Here is a 17,871-nt window from a genome sequence, read left to right as displayed (position 1 = left end):
GCATGGGTGTTAAACATACGGCCCACGGGCCGCATGCGTCCCACGATTAATATATTTGCGGCCCAGACATCCCTGTGTCCCGAAAGATGTTTTTGGGACACAGGGATGCTCCCATCAACTCTCAGCGGCCCAGCGTTAAGTTTAAAAACGCAGGGGCTGCTAGGAGATAGCGCACAACGGGACTTCACTGACATCCCGTGCATGCGCCCATAGCAACGGAGGCACGAAACATGGAGGTGGAAGACACGCGCTGGCCAGCATGGTAAGTGACCATTGGCACATCAGCTTTGGTGCTCAGACCACTGCTCCTACGGTCCCGGGACCTACTGCTATGGCCGGAACGGAGGAGTGGTGCTCAGAGCACTGAAGTGAGCAGTTCACAGGCATACAGCCTCCAGCCATACACTGTATATGGCTGGAGGCTGTATTTCTGTGGGGGAACATACTGCACCTAATGTGGGGAACTAAACTGCACCTAATGTGGGGAACTATACTGCACCTAATGTGGGGGAACTGTTCTGCACCTAATTTGGGGTAACATACTGCACCTAATGTGGGGAACTATACTGCACCTAATGTGGAGGAACTGTATTGCACCTAGTGTGGGGGAACTGTACTGCCAAACTAATATGGGGGAACTGTACTGCCAACCTAATGTGGGGGAACTGTACTGCCAACCTAATGTGGGGGAACTGTACTGCACACCTAATGTGGGGGAACTGTACTGCACACCTAATGTGGGGGAACTGTACTGCACACCTAATGTGGGGGAACTGTACTGCACACCTAATGTGGGGGAACTGTACTGCACACCTAATGTGGGGGAACTGTACTGCACACCTAATGTGGGGGAACTGTACTGCACACCTAATGTGGGGGAACTGTAGTGCACACCTAATGTGGGGGAACTGTACTGCACACCTAATGTGGAGGAACTGTACAGCACACCTAATGTGGGGGAACTGTACTGCACACCTAATGTGGGGGAACTGTACTGCCAACCTCATGTGGGGGCCTCGTATTGACATTCACTCACGTCACGCTCCAAGAATTCAAGGGCTGGCGTTACTACGTCCTTTTTTGGATGCGGCCCACATAAACTTAAACCTTGTTTTTTTGGCCCATGTTATCCTTTGAGTTTGACATGCTTGCACTAGGGGGTAATTGCTGTGGCTCATCTCAGACAGTTTAAAGGGTTACTCCACTAAACCAGCTTCCGGAACATTGAGTTCCGAAGGCTGTGCGCGGGCTTCCGTGTTCACTCCCGCCCCCTCATGACGTCACGTCCCGCCCCTTCAATGAAAGTCTACGGGAAGACTTGCATTTAGGAGGTAGGACGTGACGTCACGTCCCGCCCCCTCAATGAAAGTCTACGGGAAAACTTGCATTTAGGGGGTAGGACGTGACGTCACGAGGGGGCGGGCGTGAACACGGAAGCCTGCACACAATGTTCGGAACTCAATGTTCCGAACGCTGGGTAGTGGAGTAACCCTTTAAACTGTCTGAGATGAGCTGCAGCAATTTCCCCCTAGTGGTTGGTGAGGCACAGCTGGGGAGGCAGTAATTATATGCAGCACAGATCTTTATCTGGCTGCACTAATGTTTGATTTAGCAACATTGTTTAATGTCATGTTGGGTTCAGGATTAATTTTGCCATGGACTTCCACAATGAGTGGTAAGGACAAGGCATCACCATGTTCTGGATAATGAGGCCCCTGTAGGCATAGATAAACCCTGGCCTAAATATTCAGTGAGACTATAATGATTACAATGGATGTGATACCACTTCCATAAAACCCAATAAAAGACAGTGTGGGCTTTGCTCACAAGGTGTTTTTTCAGACATAATTCATTTGTAAAAATGCATCCGCGTTTGGATCCCCATTTGGTAGCATTAAAGGGTTACTCCGGGGAACTAAAACTTATCCCGGATCAACAACATAGGGGATTAGTGTCTGATGACAGGCGGTCTGATTACTGGGACCCCCTGCATTCTCCTTTACGGGGCCCTGCTATATACCCATCTATTGTGTGCTCCGGCCCCCACCCTTGGAGACAAATGCAAGTGAAGGTCACTTATTTATGCAGCTGTAAAAAATATGTCCGTATTTTTACATATTGGGGATGATTTATCAAATCCTGTGCAGAGGAAAAGTTGACCAGTTGCTCATAGCAACCAATCAGATCACTTCTTTCATTTTTTAAAAGGCCTATTAAAAATGAAAGAAGCAATCTGATTGGTTGCCATGGGTACCTGGTCAACTTTTCCTCTGCACAGGTTTTGATAAATCTCCCCCATTGTGTGCACAGACAGCTACTTTCCCATGGACTTACATAAAGCATATTAATGTTAAAAATGCGGACGCAATTTGTCCATGTGTTATGTTATGCGCTCCGGCCGCACACGCTGGCGCATGGTCCCCTTACCTGCTGTAGCCCCAGTCCGTCACTCTCCGGGTGTTTCTCCTGCCTCCGCCTCTACTTCTCTACTCCAGCGTCCCCTAGGGCGCACCGGAGCTTTAAGATTTAAAGGACCAGTACACTCATCAGTGTAATCTGTGGCTCATTTATAAATTCCTCCACCCTCCTCAGTTTCCTGGCAGATCTTTGTTGCCTTTAGCCTGAGGGAAAGCATTCCTGTTATTGCCTTGCTGTGTATCTGATCTCTTGCTTTGTGACTCGAACTTGCTCCTCTGCCACCTGCCTACTGACCTCCTGCTACGTCTAGACTACGCTACTGTGCCGCATGCCCTGACCTTCTGCTATCCAGACTACGAACTGCCTTATCCCTCCTGTGCCTCTGTGTGGTCGAGCCGTGCCAGGGGTAGCGACCTGGGTGTGGGTGTCGCCATCCCGCTTTGCAACAGGCTCTGGTGAAAACCAGTGGCACCTTAGACTCCGCTCCCTGGTATGGTCTGAGTCATCTGCCACACAGGTCCAGCGGATCCACATCCACCGGAGTTCCTGCCTTCAGAAACGTGAGTGGTACACCATGATTTTGCGGACACATTTTTACAAATGAAATACACCTTAAGAAAAAACTCTATGGCTGGCATTTATCATTGTTAGTGTTCTGTAGATGTTTTTTTTTTACACTTTTTTACCCGGCCTTTTCCTGTGGTTGTGCCAAATTTATAAAAAAAAAAAGGCGCACGCTTATTGATAAATTTGGCACAGTCAGGTATTTCCACACAAACCTCTACCTCATACTTTTCTGATACACGCTTCTGTTTGTGCATATCTGACCAGCTTCCGAGTTAGTGAATTTGGCAGGAAAGTGTACAGGACTGTGAGGTGAAGCCAGCTAGAGCAGTAATGGCGTACTCCCGCTCAGTTGAATTAAGAAATTTCTTAGAACCTGCAACGGAAATTATCGTGGATGAGGTAAGTTTATCTTGAATTGTGTTGTAGTGTCTTTTTTAGAAAAGGGGCAGTTGGTAAAATACTGTCAACAGCACATGTAGAGTTGAAATCAGTGGATTGCAACTCAAAATCATCAAAAATGTGTACTCACTTGGGTGCTTAAAAGGCGTAAAAAAAGACACTAGCACCAAAATAGTTACAAATGTAGACTAAAAGAAAGGTGTCCACACAATGATAAATGCCAGCCTATAAACCTAGCCTTAGGCAAAAAGTAAACAGTAGCCCTCTGAAACATTCAGGTAAGAAGTCCATAGCTTCCAACATTTATTGCTCCAATAGAATACATCACTATATAAGCAATAACATTTGGAAGTGCTGCCTGAATCTTTCAGAGAACCTGTGGTCTTTCTGGACTGAGCGCCATGACTAGCTTGTTGGTCTACCTACACTAATTTCCCTCCTGTGCAAGTACTTGTTTTTCAGGACTGGGTGGTGCTGATCTACAAGTCTTTTTGCTGTAGTTATATTTAACAGTTTATATGCCTGACCAAAAGTTAAGATTCAGCAGAGGATACTAAATGACAAATCCCTTGGAGGTTAAAGGTAGGTGCTATCATGGCATTGTAGTACTAAAACGTACCTTTTAATTGGTATACAATAAAAGTTTATAGATATAATTTACATCAAAACCATTGATCCAGTATAATTAAAAAATAAATTGGCATGGATATTGGATCAAACAGTATTATGACTGCCCAAAAGAAGCTACTGTTTTGGCACATACTTGCATGTAATATACCTAGATACACAGGAACAAGTGACTAGATGAAATGGTCTCTAAGGATGATGATACTATGATAATACCCAGACTCCATGTCGATCCAGTCACTCATGAGCTTAGAGATGGAACGATAAAGCTAAAAATTAGTAGTATTTCTCCTGTACTTGTTCACTAGTAACAACTATAAAAAACAAGACAGATTACATAGGTTTCAGGTACACATGCATGCTCAGCCAAGCTTACATGTGAGATGTATACCGTATATACTCGAGTATAAGCCGACCCGAGTATAAGCCGAGGCCCCTAATTTCAACCCAAAATCCCAGGAAAAGTTATTGACTCGAGTATAAGCCTAGGGTGGGAAATACATCATCCCCCCCTGTCATCATCCAGACCCCCGTCATTAACATCCTCATCATCATCACCGCCTGTCATCATCCAGACCCTCATCATCATCACCTGTCATCATCCCCTTGTCATCATCCCACACCCCCCCTTCATCATCCCCTTGTCATCATCCCCACCCCCCTTCATCATCCCCTTGTAATCATCCCACACCCCCCCTTCATCATCCCCTTTTCATCATCCCACACCCCCCCTTCATCATCCTCTTGTCATCATCCGCCCTCAGTGGTCTTCAACCTGCGGACCTCCAGAGGTTTCAAAACTACAACTCCCAGCAAGCCCGGGCAGCCAGCGGCTTTCCGGGCATGCTGGGAGTTGTAGTTTTGAAACCTCCGGAGGTCCGCAGGTTGAAGACCACTGCGGCCTTCGACATCATCCAGCCCCCTCTCACCCCCTTTAGTTCTGTACAGTACTCGCCTCCGCTCGGCGCTGGTCCGGTGCTGCAGGGCTGTCCGGTGAGTAGGTCGTCCGGTGCGATAGTGGTTCCGGGCTGCTATCTTCACTGGGGGGCGCCTCTTCTCTGCGCTTCGGGCCCAGAATAGAGGCGTTGCCTTGACAATGACGCAGAAGTACGTTGGTAATGAACGTACCTCTGCGTCGTCGTCAAGGCAACGTGACTATTCTGGGGCCGGGGCCGAAGCGCTTAGAAGAGGCCTCCCCGGTGAAGATAGAAGCCCGGAACCACTATCCCACCGGACGACCTCCTCTCCGGACCAGCGCCGAGCGGAGGCGAGTACTGTACAGAACTAAAGGGGGTGAGAGGGGGCTGGATGATGTCGAAGGCCACAGTGGTCTTCAACCTGCGGACCTCCGGAGGTTTCAAAACTACCACTCCCAGCAAGCTTGCTGGGAGTTGTAGTTTTGAAACCTCTGGAGGTCCGCAGGTTGAAGACCACTGCGGGTGGAGAGTTCACTCGAGTATAAGCCGAGGGGGGGGGTGTTTTCAGCACGAAAAATCGTGCTGAAAAACTCGGCTTATATTCGAGTATATACGGTAAATTGCTGCTAGACTCACCTAGCAGTGACTTAAAGGGGTACTCCGGTGAAAACCTTTTTTCTTTTAAATCAACTGGTGGCAGAAAGTTAAACATATTTGTAAATTACTTCTATTAAAAAATCTTAATCCTTCCAGTACTTATTAGCTGCTGAATGCTACAGAGGAAATTCCTTTCTTTTTGGAACACTGATGACATCACGAGCACAGTGCTCTCTGCTGACATCTCTGTCCATTTTAGCAACCATGCATAGCAGCTGTATGCTAAGGGCAGCATGGTGGCTCAGTGGTTAGCACTGCTGCCTTGCAGTGCTGGAGACTTGGGTTCAAATCCCACTAAAGACAACAATAATTAAAGCGTTATTATTATTATAATCACGTCAGCAGAGAGAACTGTACTCGTGATGTCATCAGAGAGCATTCCAAAAAGAAAAGAAAATACAGGAAGGATTAAGATTTTTTAATAGAAGTAATCTACAAATATGTTTAACTTTCTGCCACCAGTTGATTTAAAAGAAAAAAGGTTTTCACCGGAGTACCCCTTTAATTCCATGTTGCCATCCAATACCCCAGAGCTATTTGCTATTGAGGAGAGTCTGGAACCCCATACAAGTCAGACTAATCATTCTACATCACCAGCCAGAAAGGCGTTCAGCTTATGTGTATGGTCACATAAAATGACACATACAAATGACACATACAAATGAAAGCTACAGAGTCACCATGACATATACAATCACATGTGAAGCACTAAAGATCCAGGAGCTTTAAAGGGGTACTCTGGCCCAAGACATCTTATCCCCTATGCAAAGGATAGGGGATAAGATGTCTGATCGCGGGGTCCCCCCACTAGGGACCCCCGCAATCTTTCCTGCAGCACCCACTTGTCATCAGCCGTCACGCCCCCTCCCATAGGCTTGCATTGAGGGGGTTGGACGTGACATCACGAGGCGGCGGAGCCGTTACATCACAATACTCCGGCCCCTGTATCGTGAGTCATCAGACATGGAGCGATCTTCCTTCCATGAGGCTGATGTCAAGTGGGTGCTGCAGGAGAGATTGCTCAACCACTCCCTACTCCTCTCTGTGGCCAGGCTGGGATCAGCTTTTTCCTCTTCGGACCTGGGTACAGACAGAAGCAGGAAATGTGTGAGTATTTTTTATTTTACCTAATTTTGACCGGTAGGAGGAGTCTGGAGTCCCAGATATATGGTCTATAGTAAGCAGCATTGTCCTATGCACTGCCTTAGGGTATGTTCACACTACATATTAAACAGAATCTCCGCTCACAGAATTCCGCAAGTGGATATTTCATCTGGCGGCTGCGCTGTCACCATTGACGGCTATGCGGTGCTCACTTTTTCCGCGTAAAGAATGAAAATGTTCTTTCTTTGTGTGGATCAATTTTAGTGGTGGAATTGTCTGCCGCTGAAATTCCGCAGTTTGAACGGGTCCACAGAAAAAAAAACATTCACACTAATGTTAGCAGTTCCCACCGCAGAATTCCGACCCGCAATTCAGCGCATGGAATTCCGCACTAATTACATAGTGTGAACATACCCTTACTGCTTTACTGCTCTTACAAGGAGGTAATATGTGATGCTATGGATTGATTGCTCTGCGCCCAGCCCTGCTCAATACATACAGTAGTTTCCACGGAGCCCTGGCATAGAGTGGCACAGAAACTACATAGAGAGCACTTGTCATTTAGACAGGAGTCCCTGCTCCACTACAGTAAGCAGTGATGTGGGATAGGGGATAAGATGTCTAGGGACGGAGTACCCCTTTAAGCTTTGTCTCTAGGCTTTATCGTTAACTACATTAATATTCTATCTATTCTTTGCATTACATATGTGGTCAGCTCTGAAATACTGTACCGCATTTCCTTGTTGCAAAACATATTTAGTAACCCAACGTATGTTTTTTAGATCTCTGTAAGGAGTACAGGAAGGTTGTAAGAAAGTCTACACCTCCGAACATCAGCAACCAAAAGAGAAGACAACAGGGCCAGACATTGGAGCAATAGAAAGATTTTTTTAATGTCCAGGAAGAAATAGGTAGCCTGGTACTGCTGCTTCACACACCTGTGTAATTACTCTTAGGTGGACACCATGCTGCAGTGGCTCTGTTCGTGCACAGGTAGTGGTGGTGCTATACTTGTATTAGCGTAGGAATATACCACAAATATCTAGCAAGGAAAAGAAGTCAAGCACATTCACCACAAATCTTGCTTCATCTGTGCTCCTTATTGAAGTCCATACGAATTCAGAGACAAGGTGCAGGGGGAACGACATGGGAGGGAGGTGCTCGTGGGCTACAGAACAGTCTCGCGCTACAAGCGCTTCATAAGTAACAAGTAACAAGGTGTGTTTAAAAAGGACCCTACCAGAAGAGTATCCTAGGAAACATATAAAACACAACCACATTCAAATAGAAGTCTATTTCACAGAGTGAGAGAACATCTCCGTTCTCTAAGAACAGGGATAGGGGCCTCAAGATTTATCAGTCATATGAATGACGTTCATGGAGGCCACCCTGTCAAATTAAGATTTGGAGCCCTAGAGAGGGTAGATGAATCAATTAGGTTCGGGGAAAAAGATTGTCAACTATTACAGAAAGAGGCTTTCTGGATTATGCAAGTAAATGCAACAGGTGCATTAGGTCTAAACAACCGAAACGAGATGAGTGCTTTTTTTGCACTAAATGCTGCTATCAAATGCGTTCGTACAAATCCAGATAACCCTACCTTACATATCTTGTGTCTCCTAGGTTGGTAAACGAGTGTTGTTTTAAGTAGAAGTTGGTTTTATTCTGGTATCGGTTTTATATTCTATCTTTTCACTTCGGCCACATTTGAATGTGGTTGTGTTTATATGTTTCCTAGGATACATTTCCGGTAGGGTCCTTTTTAAACACATCTTGTTACCTGTTACATCAGTAAGTGGCCTTATGAAGCGCTTCTAGCGTGAGACTGTTACGTAGCCCACGAGCACCTCCCTCCTCTGTCGTCCCCCTGCACTTTGTCTCTTTATTTGTATGGACTTCAATAAAGAGCACAGATGAAGCAAGATTTTTGGTGTGTTCGCTTGACTTCTTTTCCTTGCTGGATATTTGTGAAAGATTTTTTTAGCTGCCTCCTCTGCCACCAATGCAAAGAATGCTGATACTTTTACTTTGCAGTCAAAGTGAACAAAGAGAAGTTGTGTGTTATTAATATTACTATCTTTTATTGCTTTCTCTATTGCCTGTTTAGAATAGTTTGAATATTTTTTTAAATACTTTACCAAAACTATTTAAATGTTCTCTCTATGGTTCTCCCTATGTTGTTTTATCTACCCTTTAGTTATCTTTGCCTTTTTTTGTCTTAAAAAGGGACACCTATGTCAGCACTGGGGAAACGTTCATTCAATACAAACAAATGTAGAAGTCATGCAATTCATAGCCAAAACCTCATAGAACAAGTTCATAGTGTTTTTGTTGTTGCTGGATTTAAACTTCCTAAAAGCATATCTATAGTAGCCAAGCAGCAATAGAACAAATGACCATAATGTTTGTGTATTTTTGAGAGCAGAATGGGACTTTTGTTTTCATAAGGCTAAATTGAATTGTCTAGTGCATGGGTGTCAAACATGCAGCCCACAATGAATATTTTTGCGGCCCAAGCAGAGCCGGTGCTTGCCCTGCAGTGGCGGATCCGCCCATCACTATTAAGGACATCCCTGTGTCCTGAAATGGATACCCCTGTCAACTCTCAACGGCCCCGCGTTAAGTTTAAAAATGCAGGGGCCGCCAGGAGATGCCGGGATGTCGGGATGTCACTGACGACCCGTGCGTGTGACCATAGCAATGGAGGTGCGGAGGTGGAAGACGCATGCTTTGGTGCTCAGACCACCGCTCCTCTAGTCCCAGGAACTACTGCTATCCCTGGATCGGAGGAGTGGTGATCAGAGCACTGAAGTGGGGCAGTACACAGGCATACAGCCTCCAGTCATACACTGTATATGGCTGGAGGCTATATGTTTGTGGGGGAACTATACTGCACCTAATGTGGGGAACTATACTGCACCTAATGTGGGGAACTATACTGCACCTAATGTGGGGAACTATATTGCACCTAATGTGGGGGAACTGTACTGCACCAAATGTGGGGGAACTGTACTGCACCTAATGTGGGGGAACTGTACTGCACCTAATGTGGGGAACTATACTGCATCTAATGTGGGGAACTATACTGCACCTAATGTGGGGAACTATACTGCACCTAATGTGGGGAACTATACTGCACCTAATGTGGGGGAACTATACTGCACCTAATGTGGGGAACTATACTGCACCTAATGTGGGGAACTATACTGCACCTAATGTGGGGGAACTATACTGCACCTAATGTGGGGGAACTATACTGCACCTAATGTGGGGGAACTATACTGCACCTAATGTGGGGGAACTATACTGCATCTAATGTGGGGGAACTATACTGCACCTAATGTGGGGAACTATACTGCACCTAATGTGGGGAACTATACTGCACCTGATGTGGGGAACTATACTGCACATAATGTGGGGGAACTGTACTGCTCCTAATGTGGGGGAACTATACTGCACCTAATGTGGGGAACTATACTGCACCTGATGTGGGGAACTATACTGCACATAATGTGGGGGAACTGTACTGCTCCTAATGTGGGGGAACTATACTGCACCTAATGTGGGAGAACTATACTGCCAACCTAATGTGGGGGAACTATACTGCACCTAATGTGGGGGCCTCGTATTGACGTTCGCTCACGTCACGCTCCCAGAATTCAAGGGCCGGCTTTACTACATTATTTTTTGGATGTGGCCCACATAAACCAAAACCTTTTTTTTTTGGCCCATGTTAGCCTTTGAGTTTGACATGCTTGGTCGAGTGCATCAACAACAAATACAAACCTAAGCACTCAAAGACATATGCCACTCTTTTAATTTAAGTTCCCACAGCATAAAAAAAATATATATAAGTGCATTTATGTTCATATTGTCAGAATTTATTGGCCAATTTCTCTGTGTAAAATAAAATACTCTCTTACTTTTAATGCTGTAGCTTTACACTTTTTATGCTGTAGCTTTATATAACTATTGGTACCAGGCTGAGTATATAGGCTACCTGCCTACTGTAGTTCCATTACCATAAATATATTAGGTCTTAGAATGATTAAGCCAAGTCACACAATGCTAATCAGAACATGTCTTCCAAAAGTTAATGATTTCTATGATACAGAGTGCACTGTGTAACACTTAACCAATTTATCATTGCTTCATTTTTCTGAGCTTTCCAGTGTTACATTCCATTAAACATGTGACTTCAGATTATTGATAAATGTACTAGAAATGACAAATACCAAGTTCCTCTGATTGATCCATTACAGCAAAGATAGGGCTTTTGTTTACAACCTCCATATCCCGTGATATGAATTGTCCATATCCCGTGATATGAATTGGAAACTCATTTTATCCACTTACATTTAAACAAAAGTGTGCCACCAGTTATACCAAAGCCAAAACCATACCTTTTACATTCCATTGAATCTTTTGTTTACATGGCAGAAGTGATGGCAGTAAATATTACATTTCTGGTTAATAGCGGCAGATAGGGACTTCAATATTATTCAGGCTGGACATTCATTCCATGATTTGGATTTGTGATAAATGCCAATCACTACAATGGGTATCATGAGCCTCTTGTGTCTTCTCACTTTATAGCCATATTTTAAAGATCTTTATATGGAGCAGCGATCAAGCTTGTACCACCTGCTCCATTAAAAGTCTGTATGACTGAAGGAGACAGCTGGCTTGTCATCCTCATAGCCACTGAATAGAACTGCACTGTGAAAACTGAACCCGAACTCTGTACAAGGTTTTCTTCACTGTTTTAGTGATTGGTGGAGGTCCCAACTAAGTATCAGATATTTATCTTCTATCCCGCAGATAGTTAATAAACATTTAGGGGAAAGTCAACCGTGCTGTATTTTGCTGTGTTTTTTTTTTGCTGCGTATTTTCCTATCCATTGACTTCAATGGGTCGGAAAATAGGCAACAGAAAAAACGCAGCAAAATTCGCTGCTGATTTTGCGATCCATTGACTTCAATGGGTAGGAAAATATGGAACAGCAAATGCACTACAAAATATGGCACGTGTCCCTACCCTTATTGTGGAAAACCCTTTTATCCCCAAAAGCATACAACCTACTTTGAACTTTAGAATGCAGCTGTTTTTTTTTTACATTTTGCTTGCTGCACTAACTGAATTAGTTTTTACTTATGTAATATGAGGGATTGTTTTTTTGCAAGACAAGTTATAATTTTCAATTCACGTATAAATTATTAATTATCTTTTATTAACTTGTTTTGGCAGTCATGAAAAGAAGCAGTAATTCTATTATTTTTATTTACTTTTTAATTTGGCACCATTTGCCATATAGCATAACTAACCGTACTTTTTTTTTTTTTTTAGGTTAGCTCGTTTATGGCCGTACAGAGATTTTTCTTTTGTTTTTGCAGGACAAGGTTTAGTTTTTAGTGCTACCCTTTTGAAATACATAGACTTTTGATCAGACTTTTTCTGAGGCAAGATAAACAAAAAGCAGCAATTCTTTATTTTTTCTTTGATAAAGGGGTTCTCCAGCGCTAAGACATCTTATCCCCGTCCAAAGGATAGGGGATAAGATGCCTGGTCGCGAGGGTTCCACCACTGGGGACCCCCATGATCTTGCACTCAGCCCCCCTTTACAATCAGTCCCCAGAGCACGTTCGCTCCGGGTCTGATTACTGGTGATCACTGGGGCCGAGCATTGTGACATCACGGCCCTGCCCCCGTGTGACATCACGCTCCGCCCCCTCAATGCAAGCCTATGGATAGGAGATAAGATGTCTTAGTGCCGGAGGACCCCTTTAAAGCCTTCTACATGAGGCAAAATGTAAAAAAAATTTTAATGTTTTTTTAAGCTTTTGCAAAAGTAAATTTTTTGTTTTTTCCCCAAATTTTTATTGCCCCATAACATTCTCAGGGCATTAACTTTTTTCATTTTTCATAGATAGAGCTATGTGAGGAGCAATCTGTAGTTTTCAATCTTCTTGCAGGACTTTCTACAGTTTACAGTGGTACCTTAAGACTGGTTCACACACTTCTGTACCACAAGTAGTATGCCAGGAGATATATTTAAAGGGGTACTCCGGTGAAAAACAAATGTTTTCAAATCAACTGATGCAAGAAAGTTAAACAGATTTGTAAAAATTTAAAAATATTAAGCCTTCCAGTACATATCAGCTGGTGTATGCTCCAGAGGAAGTTGTGTAGTTCTTTCCAGTCTGACCACAGTGCTCTCTGCTGACAACTCTGTCGGTGTCAGGAACTGCCCAGAGTAGAAGCAAATCTCTCATGCTCTGGACAGTTCCTGACACGGACAGAGGTGTCAGAAGAGAGCACTGTGGTCAGACTGGAAAGGTCCACATAACTCTGTAGTATAATGCAGTTGATAAGTACTGAAAGGCTTAAGATTTTTTTATAGAAGTAGTTTCCCTTTAAACAGTACCTAAATCTATGCTTGCGCTATACCCATAGGACAAGATATATCAAACTGTGTGAAAGAAAAAATTAAGGGATTTTTCCACAGTAACCAATCACAGCTCACATAATAAACTTCTTTTATGTAAAAGTTGCCAAAGTTATGTCAGTCCGGACCTTTTTTTTATCCACTATGCGTTTTTTGTGAGATAGAAAAGTTCTACATGCACAACTTTTCTGTACCACGATTGTATGCTGTGGTAAATGTTTTTCCATAGACATATATTAATGGTGTATTGTGCAATTTTTGGAGGGTTTCAATTATACGTGGTGCACTTTATGGTAAAATTGACAAGTTCTCTTAATTCTGTGGGTCAATACAATTAAAATCATACCTGGGGTTACATGCTTGTTACCAGTGGGGTACGTCATCTGTACTGAGACCGATTTTGTTTAATATCTTTATCAGTGATATTGTAGAAGGGCTTGATGGTAACGTATGTCTTTTTTGCTGAGGATGAAAAACTTTGCACCAGGGTTGATATCCCTGAAGGAATACACCAAAAGGACTCTGGAGAGGGGGCATTAACTAATGAGAGATATGGACAGATTCATGGTAAAAAGTCCATTATAGCCATGCCCTTACTTTACATCCTTATAACCTGCTGACAGGTCCACTTTAAAGTTTAGGACATTGTCCTACACTTGTCCCCCACCAAAAGAGTTTGCACTTTTATTTTTTTTATCATATAGGTTTTTATGTTCAGCATTTAATTTCCTTCTTCTGATGAAAGTGCGGTTTATGTATTTAGGAAGTGGTGTGTGTCTGTGGGGGGAAGGGGTGATATTGAATGTATGCTGGTGGGCTTTGTCTGCAAGGACTGCTTTTAGGTCCCAGTTTGGCCCTACATTGTATTCCAATAGAAAGTGCACTTAACAGATCAGTCATAAAGTCCGCTGCTCAGCTTTGGTACCCAGTTGAAAGTAAATGTTTTTGAGCTACAACCCAGGAGATTTTTGTATGTTGAGAATTATTTTTGCTGTGACAAACCTGTTATTTAGAGCTCATTCATATTGTGGACTTTGGTGCAGTTTTTAGCCAAAACTGATGCAAGATCCTAAAAACAATGGGGGAGATTTATCAAAACCTGTGCAGAGGATAACTTGCCCAGTTGCCCATAGCAACCAATCAGCTCACTTCTTTCATTTTTAAAAAGGCCTGTGAAAAATGAAAGAAGCGATCTGATTGGTTGCTATGGGCAACTGGACACGTTTTCCTCTGCACAGGTTTTGATTAATCTCCCCCATATTCTTTAATCATATGAAATAATTACACTGGAAGTAGACCATGGCGGAGATTTATCAAAACCTGAGCAGAGGAAAAGTGTCCCAGTTGCCCATAGCAACCAATCAGATTGCTTCTTTCATTTTTAACAAGGCCTCTGCAAAATGAAAGAAGCGATCTGATTGGTTGCTATGGGCAACTAGGCAACTTTTCCTCTGGACGGGTTTTGATAAATCTTCCCCTATAATTTTCTGGTTTTGGCTCTCATCCTAAATTTCAGTGGTGCTGCCTGCCTGATGCCACGAGTCATCAGGCTGGTCCTTTTCAGATTGGTCCTTTTGTATGCCCGGCTGGCCATGATTGATAAATCTATCCCTATACCGAAACAGAGAGAGTGATCTTTCATTCAAGGCTGATAAAGCGGGGAGAAGATGCCATGGGTAGCCTGGTAAATTCTTCAGGCAGCAGAAGGGGTTGACTCGACACTATAGCTTTGCTCGCTTCTTATGCTTTATTGGTTATATGATATATCTCCCCTCTCTAGCTCATTTCTCTCTATCTCATCTTTATCTCCTCTATATATCTTCTCTATCTACATAACGTACTCGCCCTATGGTATTTATTTGCTGAAAGTTTGACTTTTCACACATGCAGGCTTTTGCAACTTTTGTCTTGCACAAAAACTGTCATAAATAATATTTACATTATAGTCAATGTAAGTTCTTTATAATAGTTCTCACAGTGATGGAAAATCGTGTCTTATAAAAAGTGCATAACTTCTGATTTTATTTTTTCAAAGGATCACTAAGGCTAAGTTTTCACTTGGGTTTTTTTCTGGCAGTTTTTGGATATCTGCCACTGCAGTTTTTGAGCCAAAGTCAGAAGTGGATCCATAAGGGAGGAGAAGTATAAGTCCTTCCTTTATATGTCTTATTCCTTTTGAATACACTTCTGGCTTTGGCTCAAAAACTGCAGTGGCAGATATCCAAAAACTGCCAGAAAAAAAACTAAGAGGAGATTTAGCCTAAGGGCACTTTACTGACACACAATGGAGGTGTGACTTGGTTTCTATATTGTATTGGTTATTTTGAGTGTATATCGAGGTGTTGTTGCCTCTTTGACAACGTGCCTATGGCCATTGGGGTGTAGTTCTAGTGACCAGCACCCTATTTAACTTTACCATGTGTTTATATAACACCAGTTTTATATAGAAGAAAGGTATTGTCCAGCGCAAGGCTTGCGGATAAAAGCTTGTTCTTTATTGGAAAATTCACAGAGATCACTCGACAGAGGACATTGTCCTCTGTCGAGTGATCTCTGTGAATTTTCCAATAAAGAACAAGGTTTTATCCGCAAGCCTTGCGCTGGACAATACCTTTCTTCTACATTACCTTGGGCCGAGGGCGGGACCGGCATGTCCGTGCGCAGGTGTGGCGGATTAGATCGGTGTAGTGAGCGACACTGAAGTTTGCTATTACCAGTTTTATATACTAATAACACATTTATACAGTTACATTTCCAACCATAAAGGAATATCTTTATAAATGCGGAATCAAATATGTAAACTTGTAAATATTTGACTGCTAAGGACCCCTGTTCCTTGCATATCAATCAAACTAAATAAAGCGTACTAAATAACACATTTCATGTAATTTTACAGAAACATTGTGTAAATAATAGACATCATGTTTTTTTTAGACTTATGGCTGGTCTGTACAGACTGTTTCATCTACTTTAAAGTGACAGTACAGCCCAATGTCAGCTTTTTGTATTTTTGAACAATCCTATATTATTTAAAATAAGCCATGTAACACTATTGAACTGGATGAGACCTGAGTATAGACTTTCCATTGTCTTAGCTGTGTATATAACTGAAAGCATACACTATTTTGCAAGACAGATTTACTGTAACGGGGAAAATCGAAACAATAAAAAGCTAAATAAAACAGGTGTAATAGAGGAATGCTGCCCTACTATCAGAAGTCATAGACTTCATATCTTTAAGAGAAGCCTAGTATTTTAGGCAAAACAATGGTAGCCAGTAGCTACATTCTTATTAGTAATATTATATAGTATACAACATAAGTATTTTCTAAAAGAATGTTATTTTGTGTATATTCCTGTAACACAAAGCAAAACAACTACATCTAACCAGTCTTGACATGAAACTACTGTACATACCTGGTATTCTGTTCAGTGTCACCCAGTAATGTTCATCTGGACTATAGGTGTCCTTAGACCATTTTAGTAGATCCAAGGCTCTCTGATCTTCAAGAATAAATTTAGTAAACTCCCTTGTTAAGGCAACATATGCAGACCCAAAGAATATGGTGATATTGTGAGGAGGAGGGGGCTTTAAAATGTTGGTCCTCAGCACATAAGAATGTACTATATCCTCACGATGGACATATTTGGTGCGGGGGATGGCATGATCTGGAGGAAGGACCCCCGGAGTGATATTTTTTCCATTAAATTTTTTTAAATGTTGCATAATCTCCCTGTTTGTCTTTAAAGGGAAATCCTGTCCACACGTATTGATCACATACTTCCACTGCACCTCTGATCTCAGCAGATCTTTCATGCAGTTCAGATCAGCCTGTAGTCTTGATATTCCAGCGTAAACCACAGGCTCCATTTTCGAGGCCAGAAAAGCATTAGGAAAGCAATTTACTAAATCCTCTACTGCCTGAAAGTAATCTGCACTTGCCTTCTCATCCACATGGATGCAGTAAATATTTTGGGGCATGTAGATGGCTCTGAACAATCTCTCAAAGGTATCAAATTCCTTGTGCACTGTCATCATGTAAGCAAGAGAAAAATCTGCCTCTTCTTCTGAAAGGGGAGCTGTGATGTAATGACTGTGCTTTACATAATCCTGACAGTTATACTTTTCATAGGCGTTAGTCGCTGTAGGTACAAATAGAGATTTTCGTCCATTCATAAGAGCATCACAAGCTTCCAGTAAAATGATTCTTTCTTCAGTTGCGTTAAACCTATGGAAAGCTTTCCACTTGATGAGGCTGTTGTTATAATATAACAACAGCAGGGTTACACTTAATACAGGAATAGGAAATATGCATCGCATCCAAGAAGTCATTATTAAATAAGAAGATAAATCTTATACCTCCATCTAAATGTGCCTTTCATCTACCGCACACTCCGGGATCGCTGAATGGGGCATTGTCTTTTGTTTGTGGAAGCCTTTTCTCTGGTAATGTGTTTGTGTCATCTCTGTTCGGTGTGGAGCAGCACCAGTCTACGTTCTCTCCCTTTCTTCATATGATTTTCTAAAAGCTGCATGAGGCTGTGATGACCTTCTGTTCACTTTAAACATTTGCATATGAAAACAGTGAGTGCGCTCATTGGTTAAGGCTCTGGCACCCAGCAGCATGTCACTGACTGGAATCTGTCCTTTCCCTGCATATGTTTCCCCAGCACACACTGCTACTAGATCTGCTCTGGGTTTAGAAATACAGTAACATCAGATTAACAACCAATTA

General features: G+C 42.8%; 1 protein-coding gene across 1 annotated transcript in view; it reads right to left on the bottom strand.

Moving 5' to 3' along the window:
- Positions 1–17,653, bottom strand: part of LOC130273804 (N-acetyllactosaminide beta-1,6-N-acetylglucosaminyl-transferase-like) — a 108,181-nt gene extending 90,528 nt beyond the window's left edge. Inside the window, exon 1 of the mRNA XM_056521139.1 lies at positions 16,553–17,653. Coding sequence (XP_056377114.1) covers positions 16,553–17,468 — 916 coding nt within the window. The 5' untranslated portion in view covers positions 17,469–17,653. The remainder of the gene's footprint in view (positions 1–16,552) is intronic.
- Between the last annotated feature and the right edge of the window lie 218 nt (positions 17,654–17,871).

The sequence above is a fragment of the Hyla sarda genome, chromosome 5, assembly GCF_029499605.1.
Source record: "Hyla sarda isolate aHylSar1 chromosome 5, aHylSar1.hap1, whole genome shotgun sequence".
Taxonomy (NCBI): domain Eukaryota; kingdom Metazoa; phylum Chordata; class Amphibia; order Anura; family Hylidae; genus Hyla; species Hyla sarda.
This window is presented reverse-complemented; position numbering and strand designations above follow the sequence as displayed.